Source organism: Myiozetetes cayanensis, unplaced genomic scaffold, assembly GCF_022539395.1.
Source record: "Myiozetetes cayanensis isolate MyiCay16 unplaced genomic scaffold, myiCay2020 scf35, whole genome shotgun sequence".
Taxonomy (NCBI): domain Eukaryota; kingdom Metazoa; phylum Chordata; class Aves; order Passeriformes; family Tyrannidae; genus Myiozetetes; species Myiozetetes cayanensis.
Window position 1 is genome coordinate 646,266 of NW_026087577.1, and position 27,524 is coordinate 673,789.

The 27,524-nt window shown below is 58.6% G+C and overlaps 1 protein-coding gene across 2 annotated transcripts; it reads left to right on the forward strand.

Moving 5' to 3' along the window:
• Positions 1-1,349: 1,349 nt before the first annotated feature.
• Positions 1,350-24,051, forward strand: LMNA (lamin A/C). 2 transcript variants are annotated; one of them, XM_050327886.1, is made up of 12 exons: positions 1,353-2,133; positions 17,652-17,808; positions 17,997-18,122; positions 18,234-18,404; positions 18,508-18,633; positions 18,748-18,968; positions 19,060-19,264; positions 19,382-19,489; positions 19,637-19,756; positions 19,840-19,935; positions 21,662-21,916; positions 22,629-24,051. In XM_050327886.1, the coding sequence occupies exons 1-12, from the start codon at positions 1,784-1,786 to the stop codon at positions 22,659-22,661; spliced, it is 1,968 nt and encodes a 655-aa protein (XP_050183843.1). In that variant the 5' UTR covers positions 1,353-1,783; the 3' UTR covers positions 22,662-24,051. The 2 variants fall into 2 exon arrangements, with proteins under 2 accessions (XP_050183842.1, XP_050183843.1); XM_050327885.1 differs by having other exon boundaries at positions 1,350-2,133; positions 21,662-24,051.
• Positions 24,052-27,524: the final 3,473 nt, after the last annotated feature.

Consider the following 27,524-nt stretch of genomic DNA (forward strand, 5'->3'; position numbering starts at 1 on the left):
CTGTGGCGGTGACACGAGGGCCCCAATCGCCTCCCAAACCCCTTCCCGTGGCCCCGCCAGGAGGGTTGTGCCCGGCCCCGTCCCCCTCGACCCCCCCCATCTCTGTCATGGCGCTGGGGCAGATTCCTGGCGTCGGGCTGTTGCTGTTCGAAAGTTTGATCGTTGCTTTTTAAAAGTTTGATGGGGTCCCTTCCCCATCCCGCTACCGTGGGCTGGCGGGCGGCACTGACGGGCTGCCAGCACGTTAATCATTGCCGGAGTGTCTGTGTGTGCTCTGCGTGTTCGCGTGTGTTGTTCCGTTGCTGTGTGAGTCATTCCCAGCCTGCCTGGGGCTCTGCTGAGCTCCCCGAGCCGGGAAGCCAACTGAGCTTGGATTGCAGCAGGGACAGGAGGAGCCAGGCAGCCAGGAGGCGGCATGTTGCCTGTGCCCTTGACCTTGGACCCCCTCCGTCCTCAGGGAACGGTTCGGGGAGGTTGATTTTGGGGTGCTCTGGCTCTCGCCGGCGTCCCCAGCTGCGAGGGGCATCTCCCTTTCCCGCTTTCAGTGCCGCAGAGCCCAACTTCCCAAGCAGGGGCTCACAAGGAGGATCCTAGCTGGAGCCCCCGGGACCCCCGCCCACCACTCATTTCTAGGGTGTGAAAGGGTTGCTTTTCCTTTCCCCTTGTCATTTCAGTGCCATTTCTCCCACACGGAAGGGATCAGCGTCACAGCACAACACAAGGGAAGAGGGGTGAAGTCCAAAAGGCCCACCCCTGCAGTGGCAGCACTTGGGGGTGCCAGGAAGCGTGTGGCAGATCTGGAAATCACGAGCTGCCTGAGTCCTGGCGGCGCTTCAAGGGAGGCAGAGCACCCCAAGCTCTGCTCCCAGCACCTGGGAGGACCTGGAATCACCCATTCTGGGAACTGGACGTACTGGAAGGATGGCTGAGTGCTGGTGGGACTGGGAATGGCTGGAGGTGGGAGAGCAGGAAACGGTGCAGGGAATTGGAGTGGGGGGAAACCAGGTTCAACTGGTGCTCAGGATTTGTGGAGTTACAAATTGTCACAGCTGAGAGGAAGGATAAAACTGGCCACAACTAGTACTGGGGGTAGCTGGGAAATGGGGGTAGCTAGTGCTGAGAGAACTGGGCAAAGCCACTGGGGGGAATCCTCTGGTGCCCCAGGACTCTGTGATGCCTCAGGATTCGGGGGGGACGCCAGGCCAGGGTGTTTTGGGTGACCTGGGACTGTATTTGGGTCCCTGCACCCCAGAGTTTGGGCTACCCCAGTGTCCTGTGCAGCCCGTGGCTCCTGCATTCAGGGTGTGCAGGGACCCCACACACCCTGGGGTGGGGTCAGCAGCTGCTGAGATGCTGCCTGCCCTGCCGTGTGGGGCAGCCATGTCCTGGGGGTGCTCATTACTGCAGCCCCTCTCAGGGTGCACTTTGTCCATACCAAATCCCCCCAAGCTTCAATCCAGCCACCGTGGGGAGAATCACCCTAGAAAAGGGAGGGGGTGTACAAGGAGTCACCCCGGGATGTGCCCCCAGAGCTGCCCTCCCAAATCCCCTTTTCCCAGGCATGCCTTTTCCCAAGGAAGGGCCGCGACTGTTGCGAGTTGTCTCCACCCAGATTCTGGATAACTCCACCCGCCGCTGACTCGCAGCTCCTCCTCCCAGTTACAGCCCAGCTGGGATATAAGCAAGTCACTCAGACATCGGGAGCTGCCGCGACAGCTGGGCGGGTGGCGTGGGACATCGCGCCGTGACCTGTGCCGTGTCCTTCGCCTCGACCCCGGACCCCATGGCGACGCCTTCGCAGAAGAGGAGCACCCGCAGCGGGGCTTCGGGGACCCCCTTGTCCCCCACCCGCATCACCCGCCTGCAGGAGAAGGAGGACCTGCAGGAGCTCAATGACCGCTTGGCCGTCTACATCGACAAGGTGCGCTCGCTGGAGCTGGAGAACGCCGGCCTGAGGCTCCGCATCACCGAGTCCGAGGAGGTGGTGAGCCGAGAGGTCTCGGGCATCAAGGCTGCCTACGAGTCGGAGCTGGCGGATGCCCGCAAGACCTTGGATTCCGTGGCCAAGGAGAGAGCTCGGCTGCAGCTGGAGCTCAGCAAAGTCCGGGAGGAGCACAAGGAGCTGAAAGCCCGGTGAGTGCCCTGGGAACGGGGGGGGGGGCCCACAGTGGTGAGTGCCCTGGGAACAGGGGGGACCGCAGCGGGACGGGCGCTGTCGTCATGCTTGGCAGGGAGCCGGGAGGGAAGAAGGAGCAACCTGGAGGAGGCAGGGAGAGGAAAAATCCATGACCCAGCTGGGGCAGGAGTGTCCATGTGAGGACGGAGAGAGGAGAGAAGCTCTCTCAGCATTCCCGCTCTCCCTCGAAGCGCCATCTTTGGCCGGGATGCCCCTGGGGGGAGTTTCGGGGAGCAGAGCTGTGAAGGCTCAGGGCCGGGGTTGGGCAGACATGCCCTGGGCCCCTGGGAGGGTCCGTGCGACGCGGGGCACGAGCGCCAGGCTGGCGGCCCCTCTGCCTTCGTCATCCTGGAGCTATTCCTAAACACGCTCCGGCACAGCCCGGGAAGTGGTGCCAGCCAGCTGGCTCTGTCCTGCCCACAGATCTCGCCTGCTCGTCCTATTTTCCTCTGGTGTCTTTGGCGCCAGTTAAAGAACCTGCTCGGGTTTTGTTTGCCTTAACCCTCCCTGTGCCGAGCTGCTCTCGCTCTGTGGGGTCCCCGGCTTTGGGGGAAGCAGTGCAGGGGCAGCACCCGTGTCCCTCTCCTACCAGCTGTCGCTGAGTGATGTGCTCCCAGTCCGCATTGAGTCTCGAACCCCCCCAGCCGCTTCCCATTGGGTTCATCTCTTTCCCTCCCTGCCATCAGAAATGCCCCCCTCCTGGGCCCCTCCCTGCTGTCACTGGGTGCCTCTGCCCTCCCCTCCTCGGGGCTGTTGCCGGTGACCAGTGCAGGTCCCCTGAGGACGCGGCTCCCTGAGGACACGGGGCTCCCTGGCCAATGTCACTGCTGGCCAGGCAGGGGCTGGCACTGGGCTTCCCCCGGGCTCTGCCAACCCGTGCGGTGTCAGGATGTGTCTCTGTAGCACTCAGAACTCCCTGAGTCCCGCTCCATGGAAGGAGCAAGCGGATCCCTTTCCGTCATCAGCTCTGGCTCGCGGCCGGATCCGGGCAGGGCAGTGTTGGGACAACCCCCTCTTCCTCCATTTGATCTTTCGCCTCTTATTCTGGACGCCTCGTTTTGAGTCTGTACCAAATGAGGCTAAAATTAGCTTTCCTCGGAAGATGTCATAAATACTCTACCTAGTGGGAGGGAGAGAACGTGCTGCCTGTTACGAACGTCTCCAGAAGCTGTGCAGGGTTTTATTTACATTTAACTTTCTGTTTCTCGTGCACCGCTGCATCATCTCTGTCCTTGGATAAGCTAGCTTCTCTCATCCCACTTGCCTCTCGCCAGATCCCCGCTCCCAGATCCCAAGGATCCGGGTGCTGGCGGGAGGAGGAGCTGAGCTGTCTAAAGGCTTTTGCTGCCTTATGCAAGCCCAGAACTATCTTGGCCACGATCTTTCGAGGGCTGCAAAAAATGCCCGGCCCGCAGCCTTGGCTGGCGGGGGAGCTGGGAGCTGGCTGTGCTGCCTGCAGAGCCAGCCCCGTGGAAAATGGATGTGCAGTTTTTCCCTGCCATGGGCTGTGCCCCGGGAGCTCGTGTGCGTGTTCCTGAGCGCTGAAAACCCCCCCGAAAAAAGTTCTGTGATTCGAGGGGGTTCCCAAAGAGCAGCTCGTGGCTGGGAGGCGGGTTTCGGTGGGTTTTGGAGAGCGGTTCGTGTGCGGGGCTCTGGGGGACAGGGGTGTTTCTGTGCTGAGTCGTCTCTGAGTCACAGTCGGGGAGGTGGAAGAGCGGTTCTGCGGGGGAAGCCGCTGCTGTTCATTCCTGCCTCTGGTGTGTCCCCGCTTCCTTGGGCGCGGTATCGGGATTGCTCTCCAAGCCCCAAAACCCTCGTAAAGTCCCTGCAACCTTTGCAAAAGGGCTGCAGCTCATCTCGTGTGCGTGGGGACCCGCTTGCTGTGGCAGTGCTGCTCAGAGAAGGGCTCGATCAGCTGCCGAGCCGCGATGCTGCTGGTCGGGCTCAGTTTGGCTGTGGTGTCCCGAGTCTTTGGGGCATGGGGGAACGGAGCAGCCACAAGACCGACTCTCTGGAGGGGCTGGAACTGTTGGCGGGATCAGGAAGGACCTGCTCAGGTTTTGTTGTGCTCCCTGACATCCAGTTGCACAGGGATGTGCCTGCTCTGCCAGCTCTCCCTGCCCACCCCAAGCCCTTGGGTCAGCACCTGGTCTGGGGCTGCTTTGCTGACCTTGACAGGGTGACACTTTGGCTAATAAGGAACTAACTGGCAGCCCTCTGCATCCCTCACTGTGCCCGTCAGCCCTGGGGAAGCACCGGGTATCTCCCACAGGGCAGGCACCCGGGGTGTTGTTATCAGCACCCACAGCATCGCCGCTGCTCACCACAGGGGTTGTCTCGCCAGCACAGAGGGAGGGTGGGGGGCCGGGGATGCCACTGCATGATGTGTCTGGATGTGACAGTGCTGGCTTCTCTGTTTGGGGTGAGGGAAGAGGTGCTGGCTGGAGGGGGAAAGGTTGTGCAAACAGGGGACCAGTCTAACCAGTACCGAGGCACTGCTGCAAGAGCTGCATGGGTGGAGGAGGGTCTGGGCTGGGAGGTGCAGGCAGCTGCCTGCTCTCTCCCTCCTGCCACCCCTCTGTCCCTGGCCAGCTTCTTTGCCTTTGGGCTGGACCTTTCCACTGCCTATTTGGCTTCTCCCAGTGGTGATCCCAAAGTGCCCACCCGGCTCCTTGCACAGGGACCCTGTGCAGCCTGGTGCTGACTGTGCCCCAGGACAAGGGACACCTCCAGGCAGCGCTGCCTGGCCCTGTTCCATGCGTGTCCCCAGCTCTTGATGGCCTGTGGATATGCTGGAGCCATGCTTGAGGCGAAGCAGAGGGTGTGGTGAGGGTGGCTGGTGACTCAGGGGTGCTGGCAGCACCAGCATCATCCACTCCCAGACCGTGGGGAGAGACAGGACCAGAGTGAAATGTCCTTGTCTCTGGTGTCCTTGAGCTCCTGTCTCCCTTCTTGGAGGACACCTGGGTTCCAGTGCAGCACTGGGCGGTTGGAGAGATGCTCTGTGCCCAGTTCTGCCCATCACCCCCTCTCTTTGAGCTGACTCCTGGCTCACAGGGTGAACAGGAGCCACAGCCCTTGCCGTGCTCCGTGAGGATTCCCCCCATACCAGATGTGTGACGTGTTTGTCAGTGCAAGGGGTGTAGGATACAGTCCTTGGGCACCACCATCACCAGGAGAGGCCCCCTGGGGGGTTCAGTGCCCACTCCATGGGTGAGGGTTGGCCATGCAGGGCCAGCTCCCTCCTGCAAGGCAGGAACCAGCCCTCGTTAGCACCGTGGCTGATGAGCGATGCCTTCCTGAATTGCAGCCCCTAACCCGATTAAGCCTTGGCAGCGCCTCTTCCTCCCGGGGCCCAGATCTCATCCCTGGCCCTAATGAGGACAAATCTCCCGTTTCCCAAAGGCTGTTGTGGAGGGAGGAAGCTCATCCAGGGGCAGAGCAAGGGTAGGGTGCCAGGAGGTGAACCCCACAGCCCTTCCCCAGCCCAGGGGGTTGTGCCCCGTGCTGGGTTCAGTGAAGACCCTCCAGGCAGGAGCAGATAAACGGGACCCGTTTAGTTGAAAAAAGTGTATGTGGGGGGGAATTAAGACTCAGTGCTGCCATGAGGCCAGACCCTTCTTTCAGCAGCAATGAGTTTGTGCTGAAACATTTTGCGTGGGGTGAAACCTCCGGCTCCTGGGCTGTTCCCCCCTCTCTGCCTCGTGGAATCCCTGCCAGGGAGGGAATGCTTCGACTGGGAGGAGGCTTTGCCCTTTAGGAGCAAACAAAGAGCGGCTTGTACAGCTGGGGATGCTCTGGGGGAGTCGGCGACACAGAACTGGGCTGGGCTGGACCCCTGTGCCCCTCTGGGACCCTCCTAAACACGCCACCACGAGCCTCCAGCACCACAGAAATGCTGGTTTTCCCTTGACATCTGCAGGCAACAGCTTGGGATGGCTGGGCTCCTGGGAGGGAGGAATTCTTGCCTGTGCAAACATCCAGCCCCTCTTTTTCCAAGGACAACCTCAGCAGAGGAACAGGCTCCAGCACTTTGGGTTTGTGGCCCCGCTCCCATTGCTGTGTTTGCCGGCGTCTTCCAGCCACAGCTCTTCCCTTTACTGCTTTGGGGGACGAGGGGAGTGAGAGGAAGGAAATCCTCCTGCCTTAAACATTTTTGTGTCGATAGGATTCACTCTTCAAGTTAAGGACCTTACCCTTGCAACTAGGGATTAAAGAGAAACGACTGCAAAGAGAATCAGGGCTGGGTTTAGAGTGGGAAGGGATCCATCCCCAACATCCTGTCCAAGCCTGGTCTGGTCTCGTGTGCTGCCACAAGTGTTTTTCAGCCTCGCACGTGTCACTTCACTTGTCTGAACGTCACCAACGCTCAGACTCTGGAGCCCAGAGAACTGGGAGTTGTTCCCAGCACAGTGTTTGGGGAGGCAGATGGAGAGGGTGGCGTGGCTGGGGTGGGACACGCGGGGTGGCTGCCAGGTCCATGTTCTGCTGAATTTGTGCCCTTTGGGAGCTGCAGTTTCCTCCCTTGCTTCTGGCAACCAGCAGAGGAGGAAGCCACCAGAGCTCTCCCCCTGGTCCTGGCCAATATTGGGGCGGGCACAGAGGATTGCCTGGGAAGAGTGATCCCGGTGTGTTTGGGATGAGCTGGGAATCACCTCCTGCTGTTCTGCCACTGGCTATGTTACCTGTTTCACCATCCTGCTCTTTGTGGGGCTGTGTGCTGAGCCTGTTCCTCTGTGACAAGCTCAGCACGTTCCCAGACAGCTGAGGCTGTGCCATGTGAAACCTGTCTGTATCTGCAGCTGCCACCAGACACCCGCAGCCACTCACCAGGGTGTCGGTGCCCACCTGCCTCTGCTCCCTTCCCCTCCCTACCCGGGGCTGAATAGCTCCAGTGTGAAGCTGAACAACTGGGGGGGGCTGGCACAGCCCCCCTGCCCCACTTGGGGCAGTGGCAGCTGCAGCCCTGAGTGCAGAGACCTCTGTATTGACAGCCAGGCCACCCAGGAGAAGCCCAAGTTCATGGAATGGTTTAGTTTTAAAGGGACCTTAAAGCCCATCTTATTCCAGCTCCCTGTCATGCATAGAGACACTTTCTACTAGATCAAGTTGCTCCAAGCCCTAACCTGGCCTGGAATACTTCCAGGGACAGGGCAGCCACAACTTTTCTGGGCAACCTGGGGCAGTGTTTCACCACCCTCACAGGGAAGAACTTCCTCCTAATATCTAATCTAAATCTGCCCTCTCGCTTTAAAACCATTTCTTTTTGCCCTATCACTCCATAAAACATGTATATATGTCCTAGTTCCTGTATGTGAAGGACATCACAGCATGTCTGTGAACCCATGGTGTAATGCAGGGCTGTGGGTGTTGAGGAGAGCCAAAGGGTGTGGAAGTTGGTTAATGAAGTGCAGTGAACCCAACCCACAGAGATACCACAAAACCCAGCTGGGGTTGGGACACCTCCGTTCCTGAGAGAGGCTGAGTCAACACTACACGTTCCTGGTCATAAACCAATTTCATTTTTCCAGTGAAGGCAAAGGTGCCCTTGGCTTGGGGTGTCCTCCACAAGCTGCAGACAGCCCTTTTGCCCTGTTTCTGCCTTCCCGTGGTGAGTAGGGCCAGGAGTTGTGACAGCAGCAGGGACACAGTTGTATGCAAAGTGGGTGCTGCCCTGCCTGTGCTTTACCTTCCTTACTTACAGGGTTGCACAACTGCAGGTATTAGTGCCGTGACCCTGCAGAGAGCTGACAGAGCCAGGGTAGGAGCAAACGTGGGCCCTCCTGAAGCTGTTGAATTTTTGTGTTGGGACTGTGAGTGGCTCAGAAGCACCTTTGTAGGAGCAAGGTTCTGATAGCACGGGTCTCTCCACCCTCCTAGACAGGAACCACTTCCAGCCACTTGTTCTGGCTCCTGCTTTCCACACTGGCATCCTCCTGCCATCCAGTTTAGTGCTCCCATCCTGGTCAGGAAGAGCTTGGCGTCTCCCTGCTGTGGTGTTTGACTGGAGCTCAGAACTTCCAGTTTGTTGGGGGGGTTTGTTTAATAACAGTGTAAGGACACACTTTCTCCCTTAAAACCCCCTCTCTGAGTTACGTGAGCCCAAATAAACATCCAAGCTCTTGGCGTGGATGTGTAACGTGTGGGCTTCAAAGGGCTGGGAGCCCAAAGGACACTTGGCCCCAGTGCCCGTGGGCACTGAGGATGGCCAGTTGCCCCACTGCAGCTCCCAGTCCCCACTGGGAAGAGCTGCATGTCCCCCTCTCCTTGCGGTGCCGTGGGCTCTCCATGGCTGTGGGAGGGCTCTGGAGCAGCCCTGGCAGAGCAGGGGGATGAGTCACGCTCAGCCGCGTGTCTCGGGCTGGAGCAGGGTGTGGCACTGCGGGGCCGCGTTTCGGGGGCCCCCCCATGCCCCGGCAGTCACGCTTGCCTGCCCTTTCCTTCCTGGCATGACAGTGGATAACCTGCTCCCCAGCAGCATCCGTGGGGTGTGAGGATGCTCCTCTGCAGGGCACCCTGTTGAGTGGGGAGGAATTAGAGCAAGTTTTCCAAGCTGAGCCTTCGTACTGTGGGCTTTAGGGGGGAACAGGAGCGTTGTGGAGAGCAGCCTTGCCCCCTGGCATCGTGCTTTACCATCTGCTTGGCCCCCAGACCCTCCATGTGCAGGGCAGGGACATTTCACAGCCCAGCCTTAGCTGTACCACTCCTGTGGGAAAAGCAGGGTTGTGTTTTTCCTGGTGGTGAGCGTGGGGCGGGCACGTGGGGCTGAGCAGCAGGGAGGTGGTGGGGAGACCAGAGCCTCCCACAGGGGCCCTGTTTGTGGGGTGGTTCTGTGCAAGCAGCAATTGGGGCTGAAATGTGCTTTCTAGGGATGCCACGTCTGCAGTCCTCGCTCTGGGGAAGTGGTTATTTCCTGCCCACGTGCCAGAGCAGGTCTGGGCCCCATCCCGGCACGGTGCAGGCTGGAGGGGAGAGCAGGCAGAGCACAGCAAAACATCGGCGTTCACCTTGGCCGCTGCTCATCCCTGCCTTTTGCCAGTGGCATCCCATCCCATCCATCCCAGCAGCCATCCTGACAGTGGCTGGAGCTCGCAGTGCCGGCGCTGACTCACGGCGGCCACAAACAAAGCAGCTCCAGCGCAGCCCGCGCCGGCCTCGCTGCTGCCACCGCCACAGGCAAACAGACCTTGTGGCAATGTAAACACCTCGCCTGCCTTTATCTGTGCTGCTGGAGCCGGGATAGCAAACCCCTTTTGTTCCCAGGAAGATGGGTGGCAGCTGCATCCAACAATCCCCCGCTTTGTTTCCTAAGCAAATGTTGCTGGCCGGAAGCTTTGCGTACCCCGGACTTATGGAAAACAAGGTGAGCTGCTGCTACTGGAGGGGAAAAAGGAGGCCTTGAGCTTGTTCTGTGTTTTGCCTCTCTTGGCTCCTCTCCACCTTGTCCCACCTTGTGCAGGGACTCTTCCCACTGTGGGTCAGGATGCAGCAGGTACAAAGTGATCTCCTCGTCCCTTCCCATCACCCCTTTGCGTTCAGGGACCACATGTGTGAGCAGAGGGAAAGCAGGCAATGTCTGTACGGTGGCAGCATGTTTTCCTGCTCCTGGGGCTGGGATTGCACCCCTGCTCCTTCTCCACTGCCCCAGGTCCTGGCCGTGTTGCCAGCTCCCAGTGAAACAGGAGCTCGCGGCTATTTCCCCCCAGTGCTCCTGGTCCTGAAGACATGACTAATGTGAGTGACTCAGCTCCCTGTTTTTAACTCTGTTTGTGAGGCTCTGACCATGCCCAATCCCCCAAGGAAACACCGGGAATCTGTGCTTTGTCTTCCTCCTTTGAGGTGGTGGTTTATGGACTCGGCGTTTCTCGTTCATCCGGAGAAGGATGTACTGAAGGGAATGGAAAGTTCTGGGGTTTCCATGGAGGTGCAACACTCAGAGCTGACAAAAAAAGACCCACAACTGTCCCACTGAGATTTAGCCCAGTTATCACAAAACTAAACCCTAATGACCCACCAAGCACACTCCTTTCGCGTAGTAGATCCAGTCAAGGCTGGGCAAAACTCCTCAAATTTCATCCAGTCCAAAGTGTAATTTTTAATTTATTGTTACATTCAATATAATACAATTATATTAATTATATTATCACAATGGTGAGACTTGGAATTTCCTTCTTCCCTCCTCTTCCCAAGAGCTTTAGTCAGGCTTTTGTATCATATAGTACCTACAAATGGTTAGGAAATAATTGGAAAAACAAGCTGACAACACTCTTGGTGAGATTTTTGGGAATGTCCTCTGCAGGAGTTCGAATCAATGATCCTTGTGGATCCCTTCCAACTTAGGATATTCCATGATTCCAAGCTTTCTTCTTGTGCCTTTCCTGCTGAAACTCAGAAGGTGGAATTGAGTGGCATGGAAGGCGGTGTATTCACATATTTGAGTAATGTCTCTAAATTCTCTTTCCAGCACAATTCCAGGCTTTTTTTAGCAAGTTCCTTTTTCCTGATGAAGGGCGTTATTGCTTTAATCTATATTTAAGATGACTCAATCCAATCAAGTGTCTTTTAGATAACGCGATTCAAATTCCATGGGAAGCCAGGGAAAGGCAGCCTGGCGTGTTTGGAACGGATGGGTTTGGTGGGGATTGCCCAGTGTTTAATCATGGTGTTCTAAGCAGTTGAGATGTTCAGGTTTATTAAGGCATAGAATCATACAGTTTAGGTTGGAAAAGTGTTCTGAGATTGCTCAGTCTGGCTGTTCCCTCAGCACTGCCAAGGCCACCCCATGTCCCCAAGCAGCACATCCACTTTTCTGTTAAATCCCCCAGGAATGGTGACTCCACATCTGCCCTGCACAGCCTGTTCAAGTCTTTGGTGATTTTTTTTTTAAGTGGAAAATGTAGTTTTTGCAAGGCAGGAACCAGCCCTCCCTCTGGAAACCCCAGGCTCAGCCCATCCCCTCCGGACCTGCACAGACACTGGCCAGGTTTTCCTGGTGCCATGCAAACAACTCCCACTTCCTAAATCCAATTTCAGCTGGTGGCACTTTGCATGTCACCCCAGCCTGGAATGGTTCCAGCTAGCCCAGGGTTTGGTGGTGGGGAGGTTCCACAGGGAAATCCTGCCCTCATTTTGTGGTGCCAGGCTCTGTGCGCTCCCGGCGCCGGGGACTCCGGCAGCTGATCCTCCCGAGTGCTTTGCATCCTCTTTGCATCTGTCTCCTGGGGCTTGCTGCTCCCTGGAAAAGCTACAGGCAACTGGGAAAGGGAGTTCCACAGGCAGCAGTGGGGGGGTCCCACAGACAGCAAGGAGGGTCCCACAGACAGCAAGGAGGGTCCCACAGACAGCAAGGGGGGTCCCACAGACAGCAAGGGGGGTCCCACAGGTGGCAGAGAGGTCCCACAGGCAGCCAGGCAGTGGCAGACCTGGTGGGACGTTGTGATGCCTGCTCCAAGCTGGGACACCTGTCCGTGGAGGATAAATCCTGCCCTTTGTCTGTGCAGACACACATATTTATGCCTGGTGCAAAACTCCCCCTGAGAATGCAGTGTGGGCAGCGGAAAGCCAAGTCCTGCACGTTCCCCCGGTGATTCCCACGTGGCAAAAGGGCAACACCCCCTTTTTCCAGCTCCAAACCCCCTCTGGTAATGCCATCCACCCTCCAAAACCACGGACCCTCCTGTTACTAGGGGGGACTCAGCCCAAACAGCAGTGTCATTTGGTGACTTGGGGTTTCCATTCTGAGCTGCTGGCAGGGGCTGGGATGAGTCACCAGCTGGCGTGACAGCCCGGACAGGGAGCGAGCGACCCTGGGGCTCCCCAGCCAGCACCGAGCTACAACACCATTAATTCTAAACAATTAAAACACTATTTATTCTCGGAAATGCGTTTCCAGCTTTTCAGCAGTTGTGGGGCTGTCGGTCCTCCTGCACCGGTTGGTTGTGGTGCTGCTGGAGCCAAAGGGCTTCTTCCATCATGAGGGGGGAGGCTGTGGGGCGACAGTGGGTGGGCACGGGGCCTTTGCTCTGGTGCATCCAGGGAAAGGGGAAAAGCTCCTTCAAGCCTTCAGGAGGGGCACGTGTGGCCAATCCCTGCGGGTACCGCTGTGCTCAGGTCCCATCGGGCTGGAGTTTGTGTGTGCCACAGCTCCCAGTGATGGGGCCTGTGGAGGGACAGGAGTTACTTGGATTTGTGGAATGCCAGCCTGGGGAGGTCCATTTGCATCCCCATGAAATGTTTTTTCCTCGTCTCCAACGAAGCAGCAGCGATTTTGGTTCATTTGAAGTAGGCAAGGAAAGGCCAGATCCCAACTCCAGGAGGGGGAAGTCCAGCTCTTGGGAGATGCCAGTGAGCTGTTTCCATCCCTCTGGGACCCTGTGGGGCTGGACAAGCCCCTTTAGCCTCAGGGATGAGCACACCAGGAATGTGTGTGGGGCCAACACAGACCCTGGCACCAGGAAGGGTCTTTGGCACCGCTGACACCTGAGGGTGGGAGCCAATTCCCTGCATCCATGAGCACAGCTGGCACTGGCATCCCCAGCTCCCTTTGGCAGGGATTTGGTGCCCCACAGGATGCCGGCCCCGTGCAGATGTTGTCCTCTCTATACATCACGCTGGCTATTTCCAGCTCCCCTGCTAGGAGACCAGCCTGTGTTTATCCTGGTGATTTGGCAGAGTTGCTGCGGCACAGATGAGTCAGGAGCTGGGAGAAGCTGCTTCGCCACATTCCCATTGCCCCACCACAGAGGTTTTCCAAGCCCGCCCCTCTTCGTGCTGTCCCTGCTGCTTGTTCCTGTGGGGCCTTGGGCCCTGGGATCCTGTGGGGCCCTGGGATGGGGGAACAATCCTTACTGAACCAACAATGCCTGGTATAGGGTGGCAATCCTTGCAGTAGGACAGTGATCCCTGCAGTAGGACAGTGATCCCTGGGATTCATGCAGTGGTCCTGGGGCCAATCCCTGGCACTGAAGGCAGTGCCATGCGGAGCAGCCAGTTCAAGGTGGGGCAGAACAGGTTTTCTGGGCCCTCCCAGCAATGACAGACCTCCGAGGGCGCACGCTGCCTCTTCCACCTGGGCTCCCAAGCTGTAAACCTGTCAAGAACCCTTCCTGGGATAGCATTCTCAGTCCTACAGTGGTGTGGCTGGGAGCAGGTGGACATGGGCCTTGGCAACCAGGTGGGACCGAAACCTGCAGTCCCGGGGGATTTGCAACTGTGCGTAAAGATTTATGGATGGGGCATGAGCCGGCGAGTTCCCCGAGCTGGCACATTCTCCAGGGTGGGGCAGCTGCAATTTGGAGGAGGGAAGGAGGGAAATGCCTGCACCTCCACTGGCTCCAGCCCATCCATTTGTCCCCTTCCAGCATGTGAAGCCTGCTGCTGCCCAAGCTTCAGCAACACTCACAGGGATTTAATAGCGGAGGGCGGAAACCAAAGGGTGTTTCCTAAAAACGCATGGAGTGGGCTCTGGCGTCTCAGAGAGGGTTGGCGTCTCTCCAGCAGCCTGGTGGGCTTGTGCCTGAAGCTGCTTCAATGAGCTCTGGTGACTCTGTCCTGTCTTGACTTTTCCAGAAGGAGAGCCCAGACCTGCCAGGTTTCCGGGCTGGGATTTTGGGGCAGAGTCGGGGCAAGCAGTAGCAGATCCTGCCCTATGGGGCTGTCCCCGAGCCCTCTCTGAATCTGCCGCTTTGACTTCGCAGCCTCCTGTCTGTCAGTGCTGAGCGCAGCCAGAGCAGATCCAACTTTCCATTAACATTTGGATTTTCTGGCAGCTCAGCTGCAATTTTCATTCTTCTTTTTTTTTTTTTTTTCCCCCTCCTTCCTGCTTTTAAAAGCTAAAAATAAAACGTCTTGAGGCCCCTTTTCCCTCCATCTTTTCTCTTGAGACGTTTGTTTCTTGAGGATTTGATGCTTCTGTTGTGTTTTCTCCTCATGGATTGTTTTTACCCACGGCTGTCCCAGCACAGGGGATCAAATCCTGTGGGACACTGAGCCCGTGGCCCCTGCCTGCAGGCACCCAGCCCTCAGGGGTGGCTCTCTGCTTCCCTTTTCCCTGGGGGATTTGGGATCACAGGATCCCAAGGCTCCAGTAGGCAGGATGGGGAGGCCAGTGGAACCCTCCAGGAGCAGGAGGAAGGGCTGTCTTTGTCCCCTTCTCCAGGGGAGTGGGAGCGACGCAGCTGCCATGGAAGTTTTTATTTTTAGCTGAGCGCCAGCTGGAGCCTGGGAGGTTGCTGGGGAATAAAAGCAGGACCTGAGGGGAGGAGAAGGGAAAACTCAGAGCCCTGGCTGGGCTGGGGATCGACAGGGCTGGCATGGAACAGGGGGCGGCTGGGGTCCCTGGCACCAGAGAGGACTCACCTGTGGGCTGACAGCTCGTCTGGAAGCTGCTGCCACGTTCAGGGTCGTGGTGTGTTTGGAAGAACACGGGGGGAGGTGCTCAGGTCCCAGGGAGTCACACAGACCACTGGACCTGCCGGAGCAGAGGACAGGACAGGATTCCTCTCACCCCTCTCCCTCCCACAGAACTGCCCCCAGGCTCAGCCCCACGGCTGGTGAGCTCCAGGCTCCTGGCTCTGCTCCTCATGGTGGAACCCAGAGTTGAGCATGGGAAGCTTCTAAGGCAAAGGGATTTGTCCTTGAGTCATCTGGGATTTACCGTGGGGCTTTCCAGGCATCAATGCCCTGAGCCCCTCTGGTCCCTGGAGAGGGACAATCTGATGGAGACACGAGTGTAACTATCAGCATTTTCCCCTCTGTTCGTCACTTATCAATGAAATTGCTGTCCCTGAAAGAGCTGGAGGATTCAGGACACTCCAGAGCCCCGTCCTGAAGAGCCGCTGCCCCCTGGCTGTCCCCAAACCCCCACAGCCAACACGGCGAGCAAAGAGCTGCAGCAGCAAAACACCGGGGACGAGCCTTTCCTGGACTCACAGGGCGGTTCACCCCGTCAGGGACGGCAGGATTGGACCCCTCTGGCACTGCCGGGGTGACCACACTGGCTGTGGGGACGAGTCACGGCCACGCAGGAACACTCAGCCTCAAACACTGGTTGCAGTGAGCCTGGGAGCTGCTCCCGGCTGGCATTCCTGTCCTGTGAGTCACTGGCATGAAGGGAGTGGGTTGTGCAGGAAGGACCCGGCGCGGAGCTCCGGCAGCAGCGCCGGCAAGTGGGACCGTAGTGCTCTGGAAAATAGGGACCAGCACCATTTCTTGGTCAGTTATTCCACTGCAGGCTAAACTCCAAATTCTCAGGATTGCTTACATGCTATTTAGGCACAAACAAGGGTATTTTATGGAATTCATGGACTGTGAAATCGTACTCTGTGCACATCGAGACCCTCTTACCTGAGAGCCCCAAACACTGAAAGTATGATATGAAAAGCCAACCACAAAAACATCGTATAATTTATCCCAGATCTGACATGTTACACTGAGCCCTTTGCACCACAACACAGAGTGTTCTGGGCTGGGAAAGGAACTTTCAGAAATGGAAACAAAGGCAGAAGATGGTTCTTCACACACTTCCAAGAAAAAGTCTGCAAACTGCTCCTGGATTCCCAGAGGCTCTTGGGTTCTGCTTTTCCTGACAGCAGCACTTTAGGTGGTTCTGAATTTTGTTAACTGTACATGTAGGAATAGTGATTTTTTAAACTGTTTTTCTCAAGCTGAATTCCTGCTCTTTTAGCATAGAATTCATCCTGGGATATAAAGTGGGGTTTCTGCTTAAAAACAGTAGCCTGGGATTTTGAAACCTTTGGTTTAGTCTGCAAAATAACAGAATGACTTTTCCGTGCTGGCTCGGATCAGGAAACAGAAAGAAATGCTGGAAAATCTGCTGTTGGCCAAGCCAGGATCTTCCCACATCCCTGCGAGTCGGAGAATGCCATCCCTGCTGGTGCTGGGGTCCCATTCCTGGTGGTCCTGGGGTCCCATGGGTGGTCTGGACCTGCCCTGGGATGGGCTGAGTGCCACCACCCTCTCCCTGGTATTTGTGACCCGTGATCTCATGGCATGGGTGTGCACTGCCTGCCCCAGGAATGTGCCCCGGGGCTGGCGAGCAGCCAGTGCTTGGCCGGCTCACCCACAGCCAGGGGCTGGTTCCCGGGGTGCATCCCACCTCCCCCTGTCCCACAGCCCATTTTGAGGGAGGTGGGATGACAATCCCACTTCTGGGGTCGGTGGCTGCTGGGGGCCATTTGGGTCTTGTCTTTTTATAGGACCTACCAAAATAGCACCGGGCTGCATTTTAGTAGTACAGTCAGATCAGATTCCCCGGTCACACAGCAGGGAATGGCCTTGACCTGCTGTCAGAGGGCTGGAAAAGCCAGTGGGAGCCAGGATAGTGCAGGAGTCTAGAGGGTGATGTTGGAGGTCTGGAGGCCCGTCCACAGCCCTGTGCTGGGCGGCTGAGGTGCCACAGCTCTGCACCACCCAGTGACAGCTGAGCTCGTGGTGAGCTCTGGCCACCCCAGGGCAGCCCCCAACCCCTGCTTATCATACAGTGCCCCCCATCTGCTCAAGGAGAGGCACCAGGCTCCTGGCACTGCCAGGGTGCCACAGGCTCCTCTGCCCGCTCGCCTCGGTGGGGCAGTGCTGGCTGCAGGGCACCTCCAGCTCCTCCCCTGTGCCAGCCCTGTGTCACATGATGCCACACATGTCACACTGTGCCACACATGACAGCATCATGTGCTCTGCCACACCACAGCACGCTGCACCATGTCCCACTGTGTCACACTGTGCCCCACTGTGTCCCACCACGGCGTGCTCCAGTGTCCCCAGCACACTGCATCGCCGTCCACCCCGTGACATTGTGCGTATCACACGTGGGGACTGAGACACCTCCTGGTCCCCCCATCCTCCCCAACCTGTCCTGCTCTCCGGTATCCACACTGGGGCTGGATGGCTGGGGCCTGACAGTTTTAGGGGTGTTAGGGGTGATCCTGCAACTCTTTTGGGGGTCATCAGAGGGCTGTGGATGTGATTCTCTGTGTGCTTGAGTTACAGTTCAGGGGGGAGTTTCTGAGAGCAGCCCTGAGGAGAAGGACTTGGAGATGTTGGTGGATGAGAAGTTTAACATGACCTTAGAGTACCTTCCAATACCTAAAGAGCCTTTAAAAACTGGAGAAGGACTTTGGACAAGGGGCTGGACAAGGGAATGGCTTCCCACTGCCAGAGGGCAGGGTTAGATGGCATCTTGGGAAGAAATTCTTGGCTGTGAGGATGGTGAGACCCTGGCACAGGTTGCCCAGAGAAGCTGTGGCTGCCCCATCCCTGGAAGTGTCCAAGGCCAGGTTGGACGGGGCTTGGAGCAACCTGGGCTAGTGGAAGGTGTCCCTGCCCATGGCAGGGGAGGTGGGGACTGGATGAAGTTCTAAGATCCCTTTGAACCCAAACCATTCTATCATTTCCTGATTGACCAAATCCTTCTGCACCTAACCTGCCATGCAGCTAACCTGTGCCATCCTTTGCCCTGCAGGAATGCCAAGAAGGAAGGGGACCTGCTCACTGCACAGGCACGCCTCAAGGATGTGGAGGCTTTGCTTAATTCCAAGGAAGCTGCACTCTCCACGGCCCTGGGTGAGAAGAGGAATCTGGAGAATGAAGTGCGTGATCTGAGGGGGCAGGTGGCCAAGGTGAGCAGTGGCAACCCTGCCTCCAACTTCCCCAGAGACCTCTCTGTCCCCCCCTACCTGGGGGCTGCCGGGTCCCCGCTGTGCCAGGGGGCTGTGGGGCAGATGCAGTTGGGTGGTGGGTGCCCAGCCATGCCAGATGCTGGGGTGTCCAGAGCCCACTGTGATGCTCCTTCTCAATTCCCCGCCAGCTGGAAAGCGCCTTGAACGAAGCCAAGAAGCAGCTGCAGGACGAGATGCTGCGCCGCGTGGACGCCGAGAACCGGCTGCAGACGCTGAAGGAAGAGCTGGAATTCCAGAAGAACATCTACAGCGAGGTGAGCTGTGGCACCGCCACAGTGCTGGGGTCACGTGGGAGAGCCCCTGCTCTGCAGGGCTGTGTCCCCTTCCTGAGGTGACACGGTGTCCCCTGACCTGCCCCCTCCCAGGAGCTGCGGGAGACCAAGCGCCGCCACGAGACGCGGCTGGTGGAGATCGACAACGGGCGGCAGCGGGAGTTTGAGAGCAAGCTCTCTGAGGCCCTGCAGGAGCTGCGGAGCCAGCACGAGGCCCAGATCAGGCTTTACAAGGACGAGCTGGAGAAGACCTACGGGGCCAAGGTGAGCAGCACCCCACCACAGCACCCTCCTGTCCCCCCGGCCCCCCAGAGCACTGGTGGGCAGTGGGTGCCGGGGATGCTGATCTCCCTGTCCTGCCCACCAGCTGGAGAACGCCAAGCAGTCGGCTGAGAGGAACAGCAACATGGTGGGTGCTGCCCACGAGGAGCTGCAGCAGACCCGCATCCGCATCGACAACCTCTCCTCGGAAGTGAGCCAGCTGCAGAAGCAGGTGAGCAGGGGTTCCTCGGGATGTCTGCCCTGGAGATGGTCCTCTCCTGGGGGTGATCCCCTTCTGGGCGTGGTCCCCGGGTGGAGCGGCCACCCACACCTTGCCTCCCCACAGTTGGCCGCCAAGGAAGCGAAGCTGCATGATTTGGAGGATATTCTGGCCAGGGAACGCGAGACCAACCGGCGCCTGCTCTCGGATAAGGAGCGGGAGATGGCCGAGATGCGGGCGCGCATGCAGCAGCAGCTGGATGAGTACCAGGAGCTGCTGGACATCAAGCTGGCCCTGGATATGGAGATCAACGCCTACCGCAAGCTGCTGGAGGGCGAGGAGGAGCGGTGAGCTCGAGGCCCTGCACCCAGCTCTGGGCTACGCGGGTCCCAGCCCTCTTGTCCTCACTGACTCCATCTCCTCTTCTCCCCCTGCCAGGCTGAGGCTGTCCCCCAGCCCTTCCTCCCACAAAGGTACATCCCGAAGCCACTTGTCCACCTCGGGCTCCTCCAAGAAGCGGAAGCTGGAGGACAGTGAGAGCCGGACCAGCTTCTCCCACCACGCCCGGACCAGCGGCCGTGTCGGAGTGGAGGAGGTGGACTTGGAGGGCAAGTTTGTCCGTCTCAGGAACAAGTCCAACGAGGCAAGTTTCCTTCAGGGGGGATCCTGGGGTGAAGTTCAGCCCTACTCCATGGGCAGGAGGTGAATGGGGCAAACTGGGGAGGAACTGGGATTCTGAAGGTCTCTCTCTCTCTTGCAGGACCAGGCGATGGGGAACTGGCAGATCAAGCGGCAGAATGGGGATGATCCCCCCATCACCTACCGCTTCCCCCCTAAGTTCACCCTGAAGGCTGGCCAGGTGGTCACGGTGAGTCCCTGCCCAGCAGAGGATCCAGCCCTGCTGGTGGCGATGCAGAACAATTGACTGTGCTTTTTGCAGTGACAGACCCACCTTCCCCGGGCTCTGGGCTCTGCAGACCCGAGAGGTCACTTTTTCACCGCTTCTCTCCCCCAGATCTGGGCCTCAGGAGCTGGAGCAACCCACAGCCCCCCCAGCAACGTGGTGTGGAAAGCCCAGAGCAGCTGGGGCTCCGGGGACAGCCTGCGCACCGCCCTCATCAACTCCAACGGCGAGGTGAGAGCCGAGGGCAGGTCTGGGCTGGAGCACGGGGAGTTGGCAGACACCGAACCCCCCAACTGCCTTCCTGTCCCCCACAGGAGGTGGCCATGCGGAAGCTGGTCCGCACCGTGATCATCAACGATGATGAGGATGAGGACGCCGATGAAATGAGCATTCACCACCGCCACCACCATGTGAGTAGGGCACTGGGGGTGCCAGTGATCCCAGGGGGTTCAGGGGGGGTGCAGCTCTGGTCCCAGTCAGGGTGGGAGACAGCTCAGCCTCACGCAGGGTCAGGCATAGCAGGGAGTCTGTTGCGGAAAGAACAACTTGAGAGAAGGCAACAGACCTCTGGCACCTGGAGGAGATCACTGCTCACCAAAAAAGGACTTGAGACCTTGCTGGAAGTTGTCTCCAACCCTGAGCAACCTTGACAGGCCATGAAAAGTGTTGGAGGAGCCGGAGGGAGGCTGAGCTGGTACCTGGTGTCACCAGGAGGACGGGATGGACGGAAGTTGATGGATGACACTTCTTGGCAGCAGCTGCTCCATCCTCTCTGCTTCACAAGGGTGCTGGAACAAATCCAGAGGAGGCTTTGTCCTTCTTCTCAGCCCATCATTCCCCTCACGGAGCTGAAATATGCACCAGGAGGATCAGCGAGCAGAGCAGGCAGCAGGCAGAGGAGCAGGCAGCAGGCAGAATAGGCAGCATGCCAGGAACAGAGCTGCAACCACTTCTCCCACAGAAACATCCCTGGCTGCAGCCCAGGAGCCCCCACCAGCCCATTCCACAGGGTGTGTGTGTCCTGCACATGAGATGCCCACAGGAATCAGGCGTGGAGAGGTGGCAAGAGATCTGCTGGATGCTGCCCCCAGGGCTCTGCAGGAGCAGGATGGGGAATCAATCATCCACTTTGAGTTCTCTGGATCTGAAGAGCGGAGCTGCATCAGCAGGTCGAGCTGCTGGATTGTCCCACTCTGCTCTGCCCTTGTGAGACCCACCTGCAGTGCAGGGTCCAGTTCTTGGGCTCCCAGCATAAGAAGGGCATGAAGCTGTTGGAGCAAGTCCAGAAGTAGCCATGAAGATGCTCTGAGGGCTGGAGATCCTCTGCTCTGGAGATAGGCTGGGAGAGCTGGGGATGTTCACGTGGAGAAGAGAAGGCTCTTCTGGCTGGGAGACCTGAAAGCCCCTTCCAGTGCCTAAAGGGGCTCCAGGAGAGCTGGAGGGACTTTGGACAAGGCAAAATGGCTTCCTACTACCAGAGGGCAGGGTTAGATAGGATATTGAGAAGAAATTCTTCTCTTTGAGGCCCTGGCACTGGTTGCTTAGAGAAGCTGTGGCTGCTCCATCCCTGCAAGTGTTCAAGGCCAGGTTGGACAGGGCTTGGAGCAACCTGGTCTAGTGGGAGGTGTCCCTGCTCATGGCAAGGGGTGGTACGAGATGAGCTTTGAGGTCCTGTCCAACCCAAACCATTCCATGATTCAGTGATTCTCTTCTACATTGATTATCCCTGGGCAGAGGAGCCAAGCTCCTGTAGCCAGTGCTGCCCATTCATCTGAAGGCTGAATCTTTTCCAAGAGCAAGTTTCCCCTTGGGCAGCCGCCAGCTCGCGAGGCAGTGAAGAGGAGGATGATTTCAGGGGAACACAGTTCAGGTGTACTGAGAGCCCAGGGCACAGCAGGGCAGGTCACCCACTGGCATCACACCAGCCCCAGTCATGTGGGATTAGAAACACATAATAACAATAACAACAGTTCTGTTTTATTGTGTTTAAACCACACGATGGAGAGGATGGGCGAGCGCAGACCCTCTTCTAACGTGAAGAGGGGTCACACCATCATCCTCAGTGCAGGGGTTCAGCACAGAGGATACTTGAGCAGGGCCTCACAGTTGTTTTGTCTGTCCCCCCCTCACGTCTAGGGGAGCTGCAGCGGCTCTGGGGACCCCGGTGAATACAACCTGCGCTCCCGCACCGTGGTGTGCGGCACGTGCGGTCAGCCGGCCGACAAGTCGGGCACCCAGAACGCCGGCGTCAACACCATGTCCTCGGGCTCCTCCACCTCCAGCGTGACCGTCACCCGCAGCTACCGCAGCATGGGCGACTCTGGCATCGGCCTCGGGGACAGCCTGGTGACCAGGAACTACCTCCTGGGGAGCTCCAGTCCCCGCAGGCAGGTCAGTGCCATTCCCAGCCCCCGGGGCAGGGCTGGCCCAGCACTGTCCGTTCTCAACAGGGCAGCACTGTAGGGGTCTCATCCCCTCCCTCCTGTCCTCCTCCCTGCTTTTGCTCTTCCTCTTCGGCCTCACGCCAGCCTCTTTGTAAGGGATCGGAGATTCTGAGAGGGATTGGAAAGGGATGTGGCCATAGCGGCTCCCATCCCATCCCATCCCATCCCATCCCATCCCATCCCATCCCATCCCATCCCATCCCATCCCATCCCATCCCATCCCATCCCGTCCAGTCCCATCCCCTCCCATCCCACCCCACATTTGGCCCCCTTGGCACCCCAGAGCATCCTCCACGTGCTCATTCCACCACTGCTAAGTGTTGTTCCTGCTGGTAACGTGAACACTTCAGCACTTGAACATATATTTTATATCTATATAATATTAACTTAAGACGTACTATGTTCTATATGAATACCCTCAGTCAATATTACACCCTCAGGTATCACCTACCACTGGTTCTCAGATTTCTGAGCTATGAACACCCCGGCCTTGGGGGGGTTATTTATTGCACCCCAAGGGCCAGGGCAGAGGCGAGCCCTGGGCACACACAGACCGGGCACTGTGGGCATGTGGAGGATCCCACTTGACACGCCACAACCAGAGCAAACAGTGACACTGGGTTCTTCTTAACCCTCTTCTTTTTCCTTCTCCCTCCCAGGCTCAGGCTGTGCAGAACTGCAGCATCATGTAACCCTGTGGCGCATTCCTGTGGTTCGTGCCCATCTCCAGCTAGGTGGTTTTGTTGTTTTTTTTTTCCAAAGCAAAAGAAAGGTTTTTTTCCCCTTTAAAAAAAAAAAAAAAAAAAAAAGATATGAAAACCCAAGTTTGGGGGTTTTTGTTTTCTATAGCAGGAATTTTATATATATATATATATTAAAAGTGCTAAAAGATGCTTTGATTTTTTTTTTTTTTTTTGTAAAGGAAAAATCTATTTCTATATAAAAAAAATCCAAACCAAAAAAAAGCTTCTCAGCTTCACAATTTTTTTAAAACTTCAGCCAAAGACAGCGAGAAATCATGTTTACGGAGCAGCCACGCAGGAGGAGATCATAGCTGAAACGCTCTTTAGATTGTACCTTTTTTGCCAAAGCTTTTTACATAGGACTGGGAGAAGTGCAGCCATCCCCACCGGGGCTGCTGTCCTGTCTCGAGTGGAGCACAGTGCCTTTACAACCCTTTTACTTGGGATCTGAAGCCAAAATTCCCTTTTGTGTTTTTTTTTTTTTTTTTTTTTTTTTTTTTTTTTTTTTGGAGTTGTGATTCCTGGTGGTGCTGGCGTGGGGGCTCCTGGCAGCTTGCAGGCAATGCCCATGTCCCTCCGTGGCCATTGCCCCCTCCCCAGCCCCCTGCCCGCCTGCACTCCCAGCGCTCCACGTACTGTATCCCCCATATTCCCCATCCCAGGCACGTGGTGCCCTTTGGGTTCCCTCTCTTATTTTTTAAGCAGCCAAGTTGTGCCTTAGCCAAGGCGGGGGCCAGGCTGGGAACGCCGCTGGACCCCGCACGGCATCGAGTGGAGATGGAGTAGGGGAAGTGAAAACCCTCCAGAGCCGCGTCCCGGGACCAGGTGGATTTGGCAGCTGGGGTGACGGACCTCGCTCCTGCAGGCTCGGCACCAGAAGGGCCCTCCAGGTCCCTCCCTTTGGGGGCCACTGCACCGAACGGGGTCCACCCCAGTTTTTCTCGACTGTGGTTAGTCGGGCTCGTCTCCGGTGACCGGAGCTCGGGAACCGTTTCAGGGGTGAGGTGAAGGATGCTCAGTCCAGGCAGGGCTGGTTTGCCAGGAAGGCACCAAGGAAAGTGTTTTGTTTGAGGGAGGGGGGATTTTGGGATCTGGCAGGAGCAGCTTCCCCCTCTGCAAAGGTCCATCCAGCTGTTGACAGAGATCTCGGCTTCTTGCCTTGACTGAGGAATGCCTGCAGCCCCCCCCAGCCTCAAGTGCAGGGGAGGGCAGGATCAGGTCCCAGGACGAGCCCCCCGCTCCAGCGGGATCTGGCGAGGCCGTGTATTGTATCCATGCTTGCAAAGCTTCTGTATTACTGCCTGTATCTCCTTCCAAAGTCAAAATACAGCCAAACCCTTCCCACGCTGTGTGCTGTCATCATTGCTGTCCAGGGGGGAATTTGGAGGTGCTGCACGGGGATCCCCCCAGGATCTCTTTTAGCCCCACAGCCAGGGCTGGGGCTCAGCAGGTACTGTGGGTGGGGGGAAGCAGGGTGGCCCTGGCTTACCCAAGGGTGGGATGCTGAGATCTGGGACAGCCCCAGGACAGGGACAGGTGGGGAGGAGATGGAATTTGCGGTGAGGGCTCAGACCTTCCCTCCCTTGGGGTTTTGGGGACCAGATGTTTCCCAGGATGGGATGGCCTGGGCAGGGGCCAGAACCTGAGAGAGCCCCTGATTGAGGGTTTGCTCCTGCCATAGGGAGGAGCTCCTGCCACACTCAGCCAAGGGGATAGATCCCCTTTGCCCCCCGGGCCGTGCCAGGCACCGGAGCGAGGCGGGAGGCGATGCCGGGGAGAAGGAGAGCCTTAAAGCCGGCACTTAATCGGCTTTACCAGGCACAGCGCTGGGGAGCCGCGATGTGAGGGGACGCGGGCGGGCGGCCGGGGCGCAGGCACAGCCAGGTAGGTACCCGGAGTGCCCGTCCCGGGGGCACCCCCTGCCCCGGCGCTCGGACATTTGGGTCCCCCCGAGCCGCACGGGGACACGTCATCCCGGGTTTGGGCGCGGCAGGGCTGAGGCTCACAAGGGTAGGGGGTGCCAGGGGGTCTCTGGGGCATCGCTGACACCTCCCAGCTTGAGTTGGGCCTGTGGGGATGCAGAGAGATGCCTGTCCCCTCCCAGGAGAGGGGTACAGCGAGTTCTCCGGGGCAGGTGCTCACAGGTTGGCCGGGGACACACTGGCCCCTTGCCTGTGCCCCGTTGGCCCCCCAGCTCTGCCAGCTCAGACATGCCTGTGCCACAGCGCTGGGGCAGGTACCCCCACCATGCTGCAACCCATCCCCTCTGTGGGGATCCATCCCAGCTCTGAGCCTGGCACTGCCAGGTCCCAAAAGTCATGAGGTTGTGCCCAAAATAGCGGGTTCTGGAATAGCAGGGAGGAGCCCCACGGAGAAGCCGGGAGCTCGTGCTGCTGCCTGGCCGTGCTGTCAGGAGGAGACAAGCCAGGAGACACGGGAACTGCCTTGGGGAACTGCCATGGGGAAATGCAACAAGGAAATAATGCCCCGGGTCCTCCCCATGCCCCTCACGGGACCCCAGTGTCCTGACACCCCCGGGCTGGGTCACACTGGGGAAGGGCTGGGCTGGAGACGTGTGGGGTCCCTGCACAGACCCTCAGGGACACTGCAGAGCCCCACGGGGATAATGCACACACTATGGGGAGCTTACAGAGCCACGTGGGGACCATACACACCCCACAGGGACCTTGCACAGCCCTCTGGGGAGCATGTACAGCCCTCAGAGACCTCACATGCCCCTACGGGGACTGTGACAGAGCCAGTGACAGAGCCAGTGACAGAGCCAGTGACAGAGCTCCAGCCCCATTCCAGCAAAAGCACTGAGTCACTGCAGGGTTTCTCCTGCTCCTCCTGCTGTCCCATGGGGCTGAGCCCTGCTCGGAGTTCCCCCAGAGTCTGTCAGGATGCAGATGGGTGCCCAGAGCAGGAGCCATGGCCTGGCCTCACTCACTTGTGCACTGAGTGTCAGAGTCTCTGCAGAGGGGCCGTGGTTGGGTGGGAGCACCTGGGTTTGGGTACCCACTGAGGACCACCAGGTTTTTTTGGGGGAAAGCCTAGCACAGGGAGCCTTGGAGCAATCACTGGGATGGGGCAGAGCTGGGAGTGACCCCAGTTTCTGGCAGCCACCAGTTCACCAGTTTACCAGTTTACCGGTTTACCAGCCGGGCCATGGCCGAGCAAGTGCTGGGGGCCCTGCCAGCCCCACGCCGGCCCCTCCAGCCCCTGCGTACCCGGGGGGATTAAGGTCAGGCTGCCCCACTAATCCCAAAGGGGAGTTAAGATTTGAGCCTGTGCCCGCTGCCACCCCCTGAGGCTGCACCCCAAGGCACTGCATGTTGTGGGACCCCCACAGGGCACCCTGGGGGGGACCAGGGAGGGCTCGGGGCCCGTGGCTGGGCTGTGAGGTGGGAGAGGTCCCTCCAGCAGGCTCCAGATAAGCCTCCAGTGCCAGCAGGCACAAGGCACAAGCTCCTTACAGCTCCCTGGGAAAGGCTCCGACCTCCCAAACACCACGGGAAGCAGGGGAGCCACTGGGGGGGCATTTGGCTCTGCTCCCCAGCCCCGGCAGGGCAGGTACCCCCAGTGATGGACCTGTTCCAGGCCTGCTGCTTTTGGGGGTGCTGTTTCAGCACCCCAGCTTGTGCAGAGACCGGCACCTCCCAGTGTCTCGTGTGTGGTTGTGCAGCGGGGACTGGGGGCAAAGTCACCTGCAGGGTCGTGTGGGGAAGGTGGCTGCAGAGGGAGGAAGTGGGGGCTGGGGATCCTGTTTTGGGGCTCAGGACACCCCACTCTCACACTCCTGGGAAGGGGAAAGGGGTAAGTTCCAAAGGAGAAGTGGTATCTGCCGGCACCAGCAGGGCCAGGCTTCCTGGAAAGGGAAGTTCCAAGGGGCAAAGTGTCATCAATTGTGGGTGTTGTGGGTGGGGGGGGTAAACACATGAGGCCTGGTGCCACCCCCTTCTGGGACACCCCAGAGGCAAGTAGTGCAGGAAACCAGAGCCAGCAGCACTTGGCTGGGATGGGTGAGTGGGAATGGGGGGCTGAGATGGGTGGGCTTACAGGGGTGGGATGTACTGGTGTGAGGTGCAGAGATGGGGGTGAAGGGATGGGGTGTGGATCTGGAGGTGTTGAGGTGGGGATGCAGGGAATTGTCGCCTATAGGAGAGAGCAAATCCGAGGTGAAGGGCCCCAGTGTGGTTACGGTGGCACGGGAGTGTGTCAGGAGAGGGGTTGGACAGGACACGTGTGGGGGCAGAGGGATGTCCCTGCTCCTCTTGGGGTGGGAGTGTCAGTGGTGCGTGTTGGGTAGTGAGGGGGGGTGCCTACACGTGTGCCGGTGGGCACCCACCCCGCCCACGCGCGGCCAGGGGTCCGTCTGTGGGGACGTGCGTCGCTCTATCGGGGCGGGGCGGGCTGGAGCCGCGCAGCCCCGTGTCCGTCTGTCGTGGTGTCCGCCGGTCTGGCGGCGCGGGGGGGCCGCGGCCGGCCGAGGTGCTGCCGTAGCCATGGCGACGTGAGCCGGATGCGGGGCCGGGGGATGCTGCTCCCGCCCGCCCGCCGCAGGTCGGTACCTCCGCACCGGGACCGGGGCCGGGGACGGCCGGGGGGCTCGGGGGTGGTCGGGGGCTCCGCCGGGGCGGGGGGACGAGCGAGGCGGGGGCAGTCGCCATATAGAGGCTGGGCTTTGGGGACCCCCAGGGCTGATGCTGCCAGTCAGCGACAAAGGGCCTGAGATCCTGGCCCTGGAGAGAGCCCCCCGCACCCTCTGGCATCCCCCCTGACTCCCTCACACCCTGCCCTCACACCCCTTCT